Source organism: Musa acuminata, chromosome BXJ1-9, assembly GCF_036884655.1.
Source record: "Musa acuminata AAA Group cultivar baxijiao chromosome BXJ1-9, Cavendish_Baxijiao_AAA, whole genome shotgun sequence".
Taxonomy (NCBI): Eukaryota; Viridiplantae; Streptophyta; class Magnoliopsida; order Zingiberales; family Musaceae; genus Musa; species Musa acuminata.
Window position 1 is genome coordinate 43,279,175 of NC_088335.1, and position 16,491 is coordinate 43,295,665.

Genomic DNA, 16,491 nt, shown 5'->3' on the forward strand with positions numbered 1-16,491 from the left:
TATTGAAAGAACAGGTACGACTCAAGTTTGAGGAAAAACCAAAAAACCTCACCATATAATACAGATGAAGACTGCTCAGTTGATAGACTAATAACAGGTAATCATGCAAAGGAATTTTTTTTTCTTTCTTTTCTGGGTTCTATATGCATTACTGAAATGTCATATTACAAGTTTTTGTTATTATCATTTGATATATGAAGTCAGATAAGTTAGCAAATCATATTGTGGAGAAGATATTTTGAATAACCTATTCAGCAAAGCAGCAAATGACAAAGGTTGTGTGAGAGACTTCTGATGCATATGTAACACAGTACTTGTACAAGGAGGCAAACAGCCATGCAGAACTTAGCCACCGATTGGACCATATGATTTGCCTTTGGTCTCTAGTTTCATTTCTGGAAAAGCATTCTCACATCAATTGATGTTGATCGGATAGAAATGGATCATCTCCTACATTCATAGTTTGGTAAGAGCAATTTGACTTAAAAGGATAGCTTGAAAAACACAGAACACAACAGGATGCAAGAGACTGCTAATTTTATTAAGTACAGATCCTATGGAAAGCATTGCTTATGTTTGCACTCCACTGGACAATATATAAGAGAAAATTTGCATTTATGGGAGATAAGTGGCAAAAACAACTCAAAATTATCGATTCTTGAATAAACACGGATAAATTTCCACCACTTTAATATCCCCATACAATTAAAACAATCATTATATCAATACTCATGCAGCCAAAGGGTGGTACTAACACTGACCTTTGCACTCCTCGGCCTGAGAAGCTGGGACTCTGAAACAGTCAATATTACACAAGTTGACTGACTTTATCATTCCTCCAAATCTGCATCCATTTTAATAACTGATCAAAAGAAGTATCGTGTAACCAAAACTATCAAATATAAATGGATAATTGCCATAAACTTATGCATGATACATATAACAATCTTTAAAAAAGAGTGTTATCAGACCGGTCAAAACTTTTCCGTGGCTTCTCTTGCTGGTCCACACAGCTTCTCGCTTTGTCAGTGACATCAAAGCTTTTTCTTGATTTTTCTTTTTTATCTGTGCTAACCCTTGGCTTCTCTCTCCTATCTGTACTGTTCCTACCCTTATCCTTACGATCAGTACTTGGCCTTGGCTTTTCCCTCCGATCCGTGCTTTTTCTCTGGAGATCCAAATGATCGGTGCTCGTACTAGGAGGATTCCGGAGAACAGAGTTCTCGGAAGATGCAGTTCTAGCTGGAGGTGCCTTTTCTATGACTGATATGAACTTCCTAAGATGTCTTATGAACTCTGGGTACAGTTCCAAATTACAGTGATTCCCTCCCTTGATCCATAAAGGCTCATACTTTTCTTTGCAACGCTCCCAAAGCTGTTTCCCATGTGATGAATCCACAACATCATCAGCCATTCCCTGCAAACACCATATAGGCCTTTAATATCCAAATAAGCTAGGAGGAAAACCACAAGAAACATTTGCAGGTGGGGTGTGTAACATACTGGCATTTCTCAGTATGGGCTTCACAAAACAGAGAATAAAAGATTTTGTGGCCAAGCCATATAAAGAAGATGCCTGATTAAAAGCAGCTTTAGGGGATTTTAACCACATAATCATTGACTATTAGGAGCTTATATAAACTCAGTGATTGTAGATAAAGGCATTTCAATAATCAAAGAATCAACTTATGATACTGAGAATGTTATGGCAGAATTTTAGTGAATTTCTATAGCTTATTTACCAAAAATCTACAATTCCAAGAGTCAGGTATTGTATAACAGGCTCATGTGATACCTTGTTCCTCAGTCCTATGACCGTAATACATGTGTTTTTCCATGATTGACTTCAATGTCAATTTTTTTTATGCACCTGATTGTATGTGAACTACTTGTTATGCCAAACAGATATCAAACTGCAAATGAAAGAAAATATTCTTCTTGGACAACCTAGAATTTAGTATCATTAGTGAAAATGGTCCAATGCATTTAGACATTCGGTGGCCAAGTAAAAGAATATCAATGCCAGCTTAATCAAAAGTAAGTGATTTCATATCCTTTTCTAATATTATGAAAAAAAAACATTTTCTTGCATTTTGTGCTGGTCTTCGTTGCTTTTTTATGTACCATGAAATTTGGCCTACAAAAGCATTACAAATTGCTGTTAGATTTTATCATTTTAGCCTCAGAGGAAAGATCAACACAATACTACACAGCAGTATCTAGAACATGCTATGAAAAATCAAGAAAAGCACTCTAGCAGTGTACTTACGTGTATTACCAACACTGGACATTGGACCAAGGGAATTTTATCAATATTCTGCAGAGAATCGACAAGTCCTGTTTAAGTCCTATTGTGAGGAGAAAAATAGATTTGAACTATTGACAAGAAAAGAAATGGGAACCTTATAAATGTCAAACCAGTATGTATGCTTCACGGGATACATGACACGCAGACCAGACAAAATGGGACTATGGAGAACAATTGCTCTCAAGTTAGGTAAATGAGTAGCTAATTCCAATGTAGGCCCACTACCAACTGATTGGCCATAAAGGATAACATCTTCTGCATGGATTCCATAAGATGCTTCAAGACACCTATAAGCAGCTTCTATATCTGCATAAGTATTTTGCTCACTTGGCTGCAAGCAAGGAGAGAAAAAGTGGAAAATTTTATTGTTTCACATTTCTAACAAAAGCCAAAAAAGATCATCAGTGATCATCCTACCTTTCCAGAAGACTGCCCATATCCAGAATAATCGTACCTGAAGAAAAATGATCCAAATATTTAATGGCATATTTATATATCAAAATCACCAGAGCATAGACATGCCACAGACCTGTTCGCTCACACGTACATGCACGCACACTCACTAAATCACAAACACAGTGAAAGAGGAAGAGAGAGCAGACACTTGATTTCTAAGCAAATAATCAAGGGTCAATCAAGAAGCAAAAAAACTCCAACTTGGGTTGCATGATTTGATCTCACTCTCTTAATAGATAAATACAAGAATATTTAAAAATAAAAATGTTTTAGACAATTTTTTTTTCTTTTTCAATTACCATTTCAATTTATTTTACCATTGATTATTTGTATCATTAGATGATAAATTTCACTATATGCAGTAATAGTCAAAACACAGGGCACATATTTCACTAGAGTTTCCCTAATAATTCAAATACCAAACTTACTTACTGCACAAAAAGAAAGTGATTAATTATGGTATTTACCATATATATACTAGCCAGATTAACCATTTCATAACATAAGAAGCAAACATGTACAATGAATCTACCATCCATGTCAGTTTAATATCAAAGGACTTAACAGTGATAGAGATACCACAAAAGATTAAAACAACACCAGAGAATCTTGTCGTGCAGCAGTCTGCATATGGACTAGATGATCCTTGCTTTCATTGAGCTCTTTAAATAAATTAATGGTGATTTTTGCTTGCAATCCTCTTCACATTGTCACATATTCTTAAAGAGCATTTATCATAAGTGTAGTTAGGGAACATTTAGTCAGTATACTATGGATGACTTCTGTCATTCATATCCAAACTTCATCAAGCTTTAACCTATAGAATCTTGTCACTCTACAATTTTGCTATTATCAGAGCATGCTAATAAAAAAAACACTTTCTTGACTATTTAAAACAGCACATCAGAGACAAGTTCTGCAACATATTTGTTTCGAAATAAGTTAAACTTATTAAAAGTGGCCAAACCTGCAACCCAAACAACGATACGTCAACCTCCACATTAACAATCCCATAAAAATTGTCACCAAAATCATGATCTCTTTGTTTCTTTTTCCTTCGGTTGAAGTCATGCCAGAAGCTAAAAAACCATGAATACAAGAAAAAAAATAAAGTATATGGATTGGTACATTAAAAGGGAAGTTAACCTAATTGCAATCAACAATGGGTATGTATCGTGAGACCAAGGTATATTTCTCTCCATTATTTATCTTCATGATAAAATAAAACATTTCTGTGCTAAAACATAAATTAGGCCAGTCACATATTAACTAATGTTCCAATTAACTGTTCATCTGCTTTGCATTTCAACTGTTGATGGAGCAAGCAAGATGCAACAAACGATTAAAATTGTCAGCAAGCACTCAAAACTCACCTAATTCATGATTTTAGGTAACAAATGTGAACACTCATCATACTTAGGTTGAATGGGCAACTAAGCTGGGAAATCCCTGTTACACGTATCCTTTTGTTAATGCAAATTTTGACATGTAAGTCCATAACTACAGAATCTATTTGTCCTGGGTCAAGATACTTTTAGCCTGTGCAATTGTTCATGCTATATCACACTTGCTTGACTTTTCATGTACAACCCTATCATCTTTAAAGGCACATAGGGGACCTGCCTGGTCCCCAAATCAGTGTCATATCGTGCTTTGAAAGACCACTCGATTGATGTATTGGGTGTGTCTCCTCAGTGGTGGGAAACAGCATGCATTTATTAGGGTTGGGTAGCATGTTGGAAAATCCATCTGTGCTGTGGATATATTCAGAACAATCATCATAGATTTTTTGATCCCATGAAACCTCATGAATGATTCTGTCAGACAAATACAACTATTTTATCACTATATATACAGTTTATGAATGAATATGCCAACAGAAAAACAAGAACCAGTTACAAAGCTGTACTTTCATCAAAAAAGTTCCCTCAGATGTTTAATAAGTTAGGCCACTTATCCACCCAAATGAAATATAACTTTGTAATCAATACTGAAAAAATAACCAAATGTATTTCAATAAACCTTGACCAAGAACATGAGAAGGACCTCTTCATGAAGACATCTGAGTGAAAGATGTTGGCATAGCATCATGCCATCAACTAAAAGTTCTTGGTGCATAATTTCAGGTCAAATTCATCAACTTCACTAGTAGAAATGAACAAAGCCCTACTTCTATTTACAGAAAACGGAGGAATAACAGAGAGAGAGAGAGAGAGAGAGAGAGAGAGAGAGAGAGAGAGAGGCCCTCACCCCATGAGGTTGACGCAAAGGTGTTTGCTGAGCTCACAGAAGAGTTCAAACATCTGACCGAGGTCGGCGGCGTTGCCGTGGGAGTAGAGCACGGTAAGGCTCGCCGCGGGATTCTTGACGTACATGGCGACGATCTCCGTCCCCCGCCTCGTCCGCAGCCGCCGCACCTCCACGTTCTCCCGCGCCGGCACCTCCGTCATCTCCAGCCGCCCCGCCGCCGCGTCTGCCACGACCACCCCGTACGACGGCGGGCTCGGCGGGAAGAATGCAAACTTCGCCGCCACCGAAGACGTTACCCCGCCCATCTCCCACCCCAGAGCACCCGCAAAGGCCCGACCTTTACGCTCCTCCCCTCTCCAACGCACCTCCGATCGTCAGATTCGCCGCGAAAAGGATCGAAAAGAGCGATTTTGATCGCACTCCAGGGAGACGGCAAGGTTAGGAGGATAGGATTCGAGGGAAAGGGTTCGGCTTGCTCTCCAGATTCGGGCGAGCTCGATCGATGGAAGGAAGAGACGGGAGAGGGGAATGAGAAATAGAAGCATTAGTTACCATTTTAAAATGGATAAAATTACGGGGGAAGTCTTAAAAGAGTGAGATGGATTTTAAATAATAATATTATTATTGCATATAACAAATAATAATAATAATAATAATAATAAGGAAAATAATTAAAAGAAAAAAAGAAAGAAGGAAATGGTTTGGAGCACGTGATTTTAGATGCGGATCACGTGCTACCCGGATACCATGGTAGCAATTTTGTGATTTCTCGCTGCAAATGGCACCATGAACACTCCCCTATTATTTTCCTTGATGTGTGATCAATGTATACATTCAAATATCAAATCGAAGATTGAAAATAAATGACTGCACAGCCTTTCTGATCCCACTGATGCATTCAAGAACATTAATGATACTCAATAATTTCAGAAGATTACTCAGGAACATTGATGATGGTCAATAATTTCAGCATGTAAAGGCTCTGCTACTCCCCCTTTATTTAGTCAGACAACAAACAAATAACATCTACTAGGAGTGGCTACTACTGTCATTTTCTGCTCAAGATCAGAATAGCAAAGATATAAGATGTAGTACTTCAATCATCTGCCTTATAAATGTGTGTAGTTTGATTTCTTTCAGCATATCTGCAATAAAGAATGATTATAACACATGAATTCAGTAACTTAACACATTTCTTGCAGGATTTTATGCAGAATCAAAGGCAAATTGTGAATATTTCAAGCATTCATCAGTCATTATGTGGCCTCTCCTGTTAATTATGGCATGGGGGAGTCTTGCTATCTGCATCTGCTGAAGCATCAGGCAAAGAGGGGGTTGCTGCTCCATTTGTTTATCAAAAGCTGATGACTTTGGTACTGTCTAAGCTTATCATCTGACATGGGGACCTCCAGCCTTTATTGGAGTGCAAAGGTGGACAGTGGAGTGTTGCTTTCTTAGCTTTGTCCTGAAGAAGTGATGATATGATATCAATTCAAATGGAAAGAGACATTTTTTTTCTTTCTGGGCATGGGGCCATACCTCAAAAGGGCTCATTCTCTTACATCCTTCATCCTGTTCCTGAGACAATTCCACATGTCACCTCTTAGGGTGGACTTTTATGTGGTCAATGATCCTGTGATTTTTTGCTTCTTCACTAACTGTGGTCACTGGAATTCTACTTTGGAGAAAGAGCTGCAGCATTTCATCAAATGCTATGAATTGCTTGGGCAGAGGAAGATTGGAGTGGAAGTCAACTTCAGCTGAACCAGATGACTTTGGATTTGATGAGGATGACAAGATTTTTGCAGACCTTGTCAATAGTCAATGTGGAAGTGCACTGAATGATGGCTCCTCAATCACATGTTTGTGCCTGTTACGATTTGGTGAGGATGACAATAACCCCTTGATGAGACTGTCATCAGAGGATTGAACAAAAGCAGATTAAAGTGGTGGCACATCACCTGACTTTAACTATAGGAAGAATCTCTTTGGTGTCTGAATGGTTCTTACCATCATCAAATTCCCCCCTCAGCAGTCCCTTTTAGTGGCTAAGTGACCACTTGGGTAACATGAGAATGATTGATACATCAATCTCATTATGCATACATACATTGCCCTGAAAGATGAGTTCAGAATTCAGCAAAACAAAAGCTAAAATGAAACTTTCTTTCGAGTTAGGAATGAAAGTGGAGACATTTTCAGAAATACTCGTGTTTCTATAGTCATATCCACACAGCAACCAGAGAAGATTCAAAGAACCACCTTCTTCAACGAAAATAAGATGCTTCTTGCCATGTTCATGGACTGCAAAACTAGCTGAAGCTACAGAATGAAGAGCTTGCCATGCCAATCTTTGTTCAGTGCACAGATTGTTTCGTTTCAATCATTTTGAATGCTTACTGGTGAATATGCTTTTTATTCTTGGTTCCATCTTCTGAAACGAAGCTGGAGAGCAAAAGTCTTGATTGCAAGACCAAGAACACCATCAAGAAATGGAGAATGGCCTGTAAATGGCCCTTCAGTGATCAGCAGCTAAAAGAATAGACTGTTAACATATGCTATAAAGTTGTCCTTTAATGTAGATAGATAAAAAGTACTTGAGGATATAAAATATTTTTTTTTTGACAAAGGGTTAGATATATAAAAAGCTTGACTAAGTTAGAAATATATATTATACTAATTTAAAATTTTAGAAAAAAATTTAAATTAGATTCATATTCAAACCTTATAAAATCATATAACAATGTCTTAGCAGTGCTCTTCCTAAATTCTGAAAGTAAAAAAAATCAATTTTGGACAGATTTTTTCCGATAAATTATTCTATTTTTTTTTCCACGTATCAGTTCGTTTTGCATCTGTTGTAGCAACAATGACATAAGCAACACGCGGCACGTGCTACCCACCATCTGGTAGTTGTGGCGGCGGCACCTCGCTCTCCCGCGAAGCAATCGAAGAACGATCGACGAAGCGAAGAGAAGAAGAGGTAGCGATGTGCCAAATCCCTAACCCTATCTCGTCTCCTAGTCCCAGTCCGATCCCGAGCCCTGGCCCCGACCCTGACCCCGGCGGCGAGGAGAGCAGCTCCGCCTTCGCCGTCGCCGCCGTCGTCCAGCAGCTCGTCGCCATGCTCCCCGCCCCTGACCACGATAAGCGGGATGCTGCCCTCCTCGCTCTCCTCAACCTCGCCGTCCACAACGAGTGGTGAGTGAGTTCACCGATCTGCTCTTCTTCTTCTGCTCCTCAGAGAACCTTTCCGATCTGGATGTTTTGAAGATCATCCGTCATTTAATTGTGAAGATCCTTACAAGAATTTGCGTCCAAGTTTGCTTGGGCAAATCAAAGCTGATGATGAGCAGGGTTGCGATTTCAATGGGTGTTTGCCTTCCCTGTCTGCACTTGGGGCTTGTTGAGATAACCTTCAAATGATTGGGAATTGAGGAATCTCGTGTTTATCGACTTATTTGAGGATCGTAAAGACATTTAGCTTCTTTGATTTGTTTTCCGAAAAAGAAACAAGCAATTGCAGGCTAAGTTTCATGTTACAGCTGACGTTGTAATTACCTCGTTCTTTCTGTTCTGATGTCTTCTTAGCATCTTATCTCTTGTGGAGTAGCTTTATGAATCATGTGTCCTGTGCTTTGAATTTTTTTTATTACAAGTCAAGGAACTACTTAGTTGTTAAGGTGATGACTAAATTGTTAACCTTTTTAGCACAAAATTTTGTAAATTAAACATATTGTGCTAACTTTAAGCAACCTGATATCTCAAGTATTGGTACATTATGACATCTGTTAGCCCATGAACACTTTGCCATCGCAATGGATGTTTATGAATGACATTGCGAAATCAACATTCTGAATTACGATCTGCCGAAATTAGTACCTGAACTCTTCTTAAGTCCAGATGCTGCCTGTCACTTACTGAGTATTGTTACCTTCACCATGTATTCATTTGTAAAGTTGCTGAGGTACCTGTGTTCAAGGTGGCAGGAATTTTGATGATATAGAGTAGCTAGCAAAGGGTTCAGATTGGCATCAAGGATCATATAGCGTCGTGTGAGTTTCTTTGTCTGATTTGGGTTGTTGGAGTTAGTTATTCTTGTGAATTGCCGGACCAACAAGAGAGTTGACCTGTTTTACTTTTTTTTTTTTTCACAAAACTACCCTTGACCCAACATGACATGCGCCTGAAATTATTTAGTTGATCTTATTTCCATCCGTCTTGAACATTGGAACCAAGAGTGCCATATGCTTCTTTAGTTCAGTACCTTTTCTGGGCTTATCTTTAGGTTGTAAAACCTTGCAAGAACTAAATTAATTTCTGTTGTCAAATGTTTGTCTGTTTGTTGAATAAGATTAACTTGCTTTTTATTTCTCTGATTTTAAAAGAAATTGTTAGAATGAATTATTTTGTTCTTACTAGTTTTATGCATCAAGAGTATTAGGACGAAAAGAAACTTGAGAAGTTAAATAAATTATTGTTGATCTATTGAAAATGGAGATTTTCCTTTTTACAAGGCTGCTTTTCTGTCAAAGAAACACACCAGCATTAGTACTTGTAGTTATTTACTACTTACAACTATTATTGGCTTCTTGTTTGGAATAAGTATTAGTGGTATGATACCTTAAATATTACTGTATTATTTTTTATTAATATATTGTAGTTTTGTTATACTGTGGAATTCGTCTCACAAATAGTTATGGTTACTTTGGTCATTGGGTTTTAGTTCTGCAAACATACATTTTGTTACTTCATATATTTTGTGTGTTTCTGTGATTTTTTTAATCATTTTCTTATCATAGATACTTTAAGATGCTTCAATTGCTTTTATGGTATTGATAGTGTTGGCTGTTGTAATTCAGTTAACATAGTGAAAGTTGCATGCATTTGGTTGAATTATGAACAAGTAGGATAGAAGTATTGAACACCTATTCCTAGTGTACTTTTAATTTATTTTTCACTTTTTTGTTGAAACATTGATTTCTACTAAGATATTTTTTTCTTGTCAGAAATAAGGATAGAATAGTGAAGAGTCGTGCTGTGCCGCATCTAGTGGAGCTCCTCAGGTCTCAGAAGAACAATCTAAGAGAGCCACTGCAGCAGTGCTGACGCTCTCAGCTTCAACACCTAACAAACCACCTATTGCCACCTACGGAGCAGTGCCCCTTCTTGTTCAAATACTCATTGCAGGTAGTATCCAAGTAAGGGTTGATGCTGTCACAGCCTTGTATAATCTGTCTCCCTGTGAAAACATTTCCAATTTTATTCTTCCCTCAGAAGCAGTTAAGCCTCTCCTGACCCTTTTAAAGGACTGCAAGAGATACTCTAAGTTTGTTGAGAAGGTCACTGGTCTATTGGAAATCCTGTCCAGAACTGAAGAATTTGAGGTAGGGATTTTAACACTGGTAGAGACTGTTGAAGAAGGTTCATTGCTCAACGCAGAATATGCTGATGGAGTGTTGCTTTCTTTGTGCAGTAGTTGCCAGGAGACATATGGGGATCTTTATCCTAAAAGAAGGTCCAATTCCAGGACTTATGTTGTTAATTTTGGAGGGCACAAAGAAGGCCTGGGAGCGGGCTCACAACCTTTTGGATCCGAGATGACTACACTAAAAAGAAAGTTGTGTCGAAGGAACTGGAGATTCTAGTTTATGACATTGCTACTCAGGTTAATGGTCCAATCAATGCTGCAACAACAGCGAAGAAATTAATGGAGGATATGGCTAGATGAGATACAGAATATACCATCACCAAGGTTCAGCCTTGACAAAGACACCGTTAGGTCACTAACTTGATATTGCTTTTTTCTGTAGCTGGTTTACAAAATTTTAGTTACAAGTCTAGGATTTGTTGGCATTAAGTGTAAGATGGCTGTGTTGAATTGTTTGTAAACCATGCTCTTCTTTTCCTTTTGTTTCCCCTTTTCTATGTACATACACCTTATGCATACTGGCGTTTAGCCATCTTGCTAGGAGTGGTGTGGTATGGCTTGAGTTGTGCAATGATTTTCTGCATAGTAAATCATTGTCTTTTGCTTTTATTGAATCTTCAGTTTAGTGAAAAAGATGTGCTTGAAAATTCAATTTAGAAACCCGTAGTGGACTTTAATGTTGTTACTTTTATTACTTGATACAGTATATCAGTGTTCATGGATGATTGATTTGCAACTGCACTGGTACAGTTGATCTGCAAAAATGTGGGTAACCCCATTTAATAAGTATCTGACATTTTGAGAAAAATTATCATGCTTATGATATGCCCACATTCCGGAAAAGTGATCCAGCCTGAGGAAAGCCTATGCATATAATCGATGAGTGCCATTACTGCTGCATATACAGAATGTTCTAAATGATGCTACATTCTTTTCAAATCTATTTCTACTCCCAAGTTAATCTACCTCAATCAACTTGTGAACCATCTTTCTTTTATTTGATTGTTGCTTCCTTTATCTGAATCAATGGGTGATAGTTTGTATTTTTTGATTTTGTTATTAAAAAAATCATGCTATGATGCAAATATTTCCCTGACCTTTTCGCAGATTGGATTTCCTCTTTTATCTTTCCTTCTTTGTGTGGATCATGTGCCAACAAAATTCCTTAAGAAAAGAAAAGAAAATTAAATACATAAATAAATAATTGATGAAAAATATTAATAAAAATGTAATGGGAGAATAAAATATATTATTAAAGAAAATTTTCCTCATCAGATTTCTCTTTCTGAATTTTCTTTTCACAAGAAAATTCTTTCCATAAGAATAGGAAAAGAAGATTTTGTCCTAACAAGATTTTTCTATTGTGTTTTCCTTACGAACCAGAAAAAAGTCAAAGTAGTAGTTTATTGTTGTTTTGATAGATAAAAAATAAAAAATACATTTATATGTTTAAAAATATTCTGTGTTTGGTATCCTCCACGGGTTGTGTAATCACTGAAAAATTTAAATCCATTTTTTCTTAAAATTTAAAAATTTTATAATTATATTTTTACCCTATCTTAACAAGGAAAATTAATTCTCAATTGAAATCTAATTCTTGAATCATGTGGATAAGAATTAATTATTTCTTTTTTTAGTGAGAAACTCTCCCTCTTATATTTAATGGATAATCCTTGTTCATCGAGGGTGACCTAGTGTTATATGTCAGCAGAAGATCATAAGGGAGGACCTGGTGGAAGGTAGGATCTTCAACTCTTTCTTGTCAATTATTTTTATTCTCAGAATTTTAATTCATAATATTCTTTGTTCATTATTTCAATTATTCTCTATTTATAGAATTTTGATATTAACTGTTGATGATGTTTAGGATTAAAAAGATGTTATTGTTGCATTGTTTTATTATTAAATTTTAAATCCTTATTTGCTTAAAACTTAAAAAATTTATAATTAGAATTTTACCTCATATAGGTTAATTTGTTTCCTTGCATGGGTCATATAATAAGGAAAATTATTTCTCTGATAAAATATAATTCTTAATTCGTGTGGGTAAGTTAGAAATAAAATAAAATAGTTAACTAATTATTAGATATAAGAATTAATTATTCCTTTCCTTATTGAAATCATCTTTCCTCTCAAATTTAATGACAAACAAACCTTTGTGTTCATCAATACTGGCCTAGGTTTGTCTGTCAATAGGGATTGTGAGGGAGGAGGATCTTCATCTTGGTGAGCTTGGTGAGAGATAGCTTCTCCTACTCTCTCTTATCAATTATTTTTATTTTTGAAGTTTTAATTCATAATTTCATTTGCTTATGATTGCAATTATTTCCTATTTTCAAAATATTGTTTGCTCATTATTTTTAGAATTAAAAATATATTATTCATGCGCAATTTTATTATTAAATTTATTTTACATATTAAATTATGATTCTGATAAAATTTTTGTTTTAGACTAATTATGGTAGTTCTTGCACGATTTTGTAGATTAACTCTCATGATATTTATGCTTTAGGGACCTTTGATTAAAGGAAATAATTTGTTTTCATGTTGATGTCCAATCTTTTCCCCTCATTTAACATCTTCATCCTTTGAGACCATATTCAAATATTTTTGCTGAATAAAATTAATTTAATTGTATAGGAAAGATGATCACATTTTTGTTGTTGCAGATTAAAGATCGATAGGAGGAAGCACATCCTGATGTTTAGTTGGCTGTTCGGAAAGCGCAAGGAGGAGCCAAATACCTTGGCTACACTGGAAGAACTCAATGAGGTAATTCTGGTTTTCCTTGTTTTTGATTTTATATGTTAGGAACATTTTGTCGTTGTTGAATACTTACCTTTAAGAGGGGGGTTGTGATATGTGAAGGAAGATCTCATATGCAATATGGAATTCTATGCTCCCATGTACTGTCACATTATTTGTGTTCTGAACTTTTTTATGGTTACAGATTTATATACGAGACTCATAACAAATTTATCTTCTTGTGTTTTCAACTTTGTTGCACTTACTGATTTATACATTTGATGACACCAAGAATGTTGTCACATTAACGTGGTGCACATCTGGTTATTTAATGCAACATGTAAAGTAATTACTGTATATAGCACACTGATACTTGAACCCATCCTTGGTGTTTTATATAATTCAGAAACTCAAAATGCTAGAGAAAAGGGAGCAATTTCTTCTGAAGAAGATGGCTGCTGAGGTTGAGAAAGCTAAGGAGTTCACCAGAGAAAACAACAAGAGAGGTGAGCCTTTATGATGCTGATGGTGTTGGTAGAATGATCTACCTAGATATGGCTTTCCATGATACCAAAACTATGTCATCAATTTTTCTAAGAGAACAAGTTTGTGTCACAGGTCCCATAAGGATAAGATATATGTAACATGTCTTTTTCTTTTTCTGTAGAAACTCATTCATATCTGTTATGCAAGTGAGTTCCTTTGAGTTTTAGAGTGTAATCTGATGGCTATTTCTGTGTCTTCTGTGTTTGAGAAACCCAGGGTGCAAAGGATGGATATCATTAGTTGTTGTTTACCAAACACATCTTGTGATCAATCCTTTTTCCATTGTTGGTTATCAAGATTAAAAAATTAGGATATGTTGATATTGCCATTTTTTGTAAATTTGAGTTTTTTTAATATAATTTTGTGCCAATTGCAGCTGCTATACAATGCTTGAGAAGGAAAAAACTTCATGAGCAAGAAGTTGAGAGGCTTGGGAACTACCAATTGCGGATTCATGATCAGGTTTCTTTTAGTTAAAGATGGATTTCACTGAGGTTGTGCCTCAGAATCAAGTAGTTAAATTTGGGGTTTGGTTATTTCTCAGATTATATTGTTGGAAGGTGCAAAATCTACAACAGAGACTGTTGATGCATTAAGAACTGGAGCAGCAGCTATGAAGGCTATGCTGAAAGATACGTGAGTAGGTCATTTTGAAGTTCAACTGGACATTGCATATGGTTTTTCCCTGGACTTTTGTCTCATTCATTATTGCTTTGGTGGATAGGAGCATGTCTTATCTGTGCTGTTAGGGTTGCACAAAACAAATTAATAATTGAACTATCACCTCTACTGAATTGTTGAGCTTGCGCACATGCTGTATGATGGAATGTCCAACTCGTGAATCATGTTTAATTTGGTCATTCTTTGTCCTCTGAACTGAATCTTGTAATTCTTATATGTTGTCTTTTAGAAGAGATATGTGACTAATTGATTCTGCTTTCTGTTACAGTAATATTGATGATGTGGATAAGACAATGGATGAAATCAATGAGCAGACACAGGAAATGAAACAAATTCAGGAAGCTTTGTCTGCTCCTATTGGAGCAGCAGCTGATTTTGATGAAGTATTAATCCTTAGAACTATTTCCATTTTCTTCTTGATAGCTGTTTTCCTGCACGTCGATTGATAAGCCATGTTGAAATTTCAGGATGAATTGGAAGCAGAACTTGAAGAGCTGGAGGCTGATGAACTGGCTGAACAACTACTTCAGCCAGCAACAACTGCTCCTGCTCCTTCAGTGCATGTTCCTGTCCATAGACAACCAACTCAGCCAGATCCACAGAAAACGCCTCCTGAAGAAGAACTTTCAGAATTACAAGCTGAGATGGCCATCTAGAGAGATGGTTTGCTTTTCATCTCTACAATGAATGGCAGAATTGCTACTTGCAGTTCATGATAATACAATTATCGTTGTTGCTGCTGGTCTAGCTGATAGTTACTGGCGGAAATATTTGTAAAGTTCATGATCGAGTATGAGGAGCCTTGTGAGATAATGAACAAACTTCTGTTGTGTTTTGCTTATCTTTCTATTTTTTACTTGGTAATTACAGCTCAGATTGCTTCTATGATTTCTACTGTGCTTGGTATGTTGGTATGACAAATTTTGAGTTGTGTGTGGGTGTATGTATAAAATCCAAATTAATTGTAATTGGTATGATGTAAACAATGATAGTGATGTTGAGATGCTGCAGTGTATGAGTTTTGTTCAATGGCATAACCAAGATAAGGCCTTTGGAAGTTCACTAAATTTGATCTTTGACAATTATGTATTTTGTGTTATCTTATTGGTTTTCTTGAGTAAAGGTTGCCATCAAAGAACAGGTCATTGGGACCTTCAAACTGCTAATCAAATATTGTTGCTTTTATCAACTTGTATAGACTGGGAAAGAATATTGTTCAAATTGTGGACATTAGAATTCTGAGGTGAAACATTAATCTCAGTACCAAATATGTTAGCATACTATAACAATGATGATGAAATCATCTTCATCACAAATCTCCACCCAAGCATCTTTCTATCATAAAACCTAAGACATGTCTCTTTAATCTTTCAATAAAAAATTGCAGTGCATGTATTTACAGGTTTCTTGAAACTACTTTTGAAATTTAAAATCCAACAACCCAATTGCACCAACCAATTTTAAGTGGAGACTGACTCAGCCCTCCAATTGCTCTCAAGAACTACTTGGCTCCAAGTTTGCATGACAATGATAAGCACTCCAAGAATCCAACACTTGGGCCCACAAGGAGTCTAAAACTTGTTCCACAGGGTTGGAAGTATGAAGTTGAGAACAAAACATAGGTTTACAGTAAACAATTTCTTGATAACAGAAAAAAAACCATTAAATTCTCAAGAAATCATATCCCAGTTGAAAAGTTCTGTAGGGTCTATCTACAGCATGTTTGTATTTTTTTTCTTTTCTTTTTTTGCAAAAAAATAATATTATTAATTTTGTTCTAAGCTCTTGACAACTGTTCTTGAAAAAACTGTGACTAAGAAATATATTACACAGACAAATAACACATTATGTGATGGTTAAATGACAACCAATGACTTTTGCAATATAGTGCTCCACTTCCACAACAGGAAAGTGATAAATGATTCCTATAATTATAATTTTTGTTAGTGAGTTTTGTAAGACTTTGGTCTCTTATGAGGGCCAAATACTTAGTTCCTATGGGAGTTGGCTCATATCTTGGGTCAGTAAATAAAGAAATATATATATAAAGGTTTTATCTTATTGATGTTTCTAA

The 16,491-nt window shown here is 36.1% G+C and overlaps 3 protein-coding genes across 5 annotated transcripts; 2 read left to right on the forward strand and 1 right to left on the reverse strand.

The window, feature by feature from the left end:
• Positions 1 to 141: 141 nt before the first annotated feature.
• LOC135593633 (uncharacterized) lies at positions 142 to 5,554 on the reverse strand. The gene is made up of 7 exons (XM_065083825.1): positions 5,015 to 5,554; positions 2,726 to 2,762; positions 2,403 to 2,639; positions 2,270 to 2,317; positions 972 to 1,417; positions 762 to 844; positions 142 to 450 (listed from the first exon to the last, which is right to left on the reverse strand). The coding sequence occupies exons 1-7, from the start codon at positions 5,317 to 5,319 to the stop codon at positions 410 to 412; spliced, it is 1,197 nt and encodes a 398-aa protein (XP_064939897.1). The 5' UTR covers positions 5,320 to 5,554; the 3' UTR covers positions 142 to 409.
• Positions 5,555 to 7,898: 2,344 nt separating this feature from the next.
• LOC103998708 (vacuolar protein sorting-associated protein 32 homolog 2-like) lies at positions 7,899 to 15,360 on the forward strand. 3 transcript variants are annotated; one of them, XM_065083826.1, is made up of 10 exons: positions 7,899 to 8,215; positions 10,024 to 10,204; positions 10,292 to 10,401; positions 10,491 to 10,791; positions 13,115 to 13,217; positions 13,597 to 13,696; positions 14,113 to 14,198; positions 14,281 to 14,372; positions 14,686 to 14,800; positions 14,885 to 15,360. In XM_065083826.1, the coding sequence occupies exons 4-10, from the start codon at positions 10,742 to 10,744 to the stop codon at positions 15,071 to 15,073; spliced, it is 735 nt and encodes a 244-aa protein (XP_064939898.1). In that variant the 5' UTR covers positions 7,899 to 8,215; positions 10,024 to 10,204; positions 10,292 to 10,401; positions 10,491 to 10,741; the 3' UTR covers positions 15,074 to 15,360. The 3 variants fall into 3 exon arrangements, with proteins under 3 accessions (XP_064939898.1, XP_064939900.1, XP_064939899.1); XM_065083828.1 differs by having other exon boundaries at positions 10,494 to 10,791; XM_065083827.1 differs by having other exon boundaries at positions 10,295 to 10,401.
• Positions 8,004 to 10,662, forward strand: LOC135594130 (U-box domain-containing protein 13-like). Its single transcript, XM_065084546.1, has 2 exons — positions 8,004 to 8,215; positions 10,068 to 10,662. The coding sequence occupies exons 1-2, from the start codon at positions 8,004 to 8,006 to the stop codon at positions 10,660 to 10,662; spliced, it is 807 nt and encodes a 268-aa protein (XP_064940618.1).
• Positions 15,361 to 16,491: the final 1,131 nt, after the last annotated feature.

Excerpts from the sequence above, each read along its gene's own strand:
- LOC135593633 (XM_065083825.1), bottom strand. The coding sequence starts at position 5,319 with ATGGGCGGGGTAACGTCTTCGGTGGCGGCGAAGTTTGCATTCTTCCCG. Across the intron at positions 1,418-2,269 it reads GTCCAGTGTTGGTAATACAC|GGAATGGCTGATGATGTTGT; the intron begins GTAAGTACACTG and ends TGGTGTTTGCAG. Across the intron at positions 845-971 it reads CCACGGAAAAGTTTTGACCG|ATTTGGAGGAATGATAAAGT; the intron begins GTCTGATAACAC and ends AAATGGATGCAG.
- LOC103998708 (XM_065083826.1), top strand. The coding sequence starts at position 10,742 with ATGAGATACAGAATATACCATCACCAAGGTTCAGCCTTGACAAAGACA. Across the intron at positions 13,218-13,596 it reads CACTGGAAGAACTCAATGAG|AAACTCAAAATGCTAGAGAA; the intron begins GTAATTCTGGTT and ends TATATAATTCAG. Across the intron at positions 14,373-14,685 it reads AAGGCTATGCTGAAAGATAC|TAATATTGATGATGTGGATA; the intron begins GTGAGTAGGTCA and ends TTTCTGTTACAG.
- LOC135594130 (XM_065084546.1), top strand. The coding sequence starts at position 8,004 with ATGTGCCAAATCCCTAACCCTATCTCGTCTCCTAGTCCCAGTCCGATC. Across the intron at positions 8,216-10,067 it reads CTCGCCGTCCACAACGAGTG|TGGAGCTCCTCAGGTCTCAG; the intron begins GTGAGTGAGTTC and ends TGCCGCATCTAG.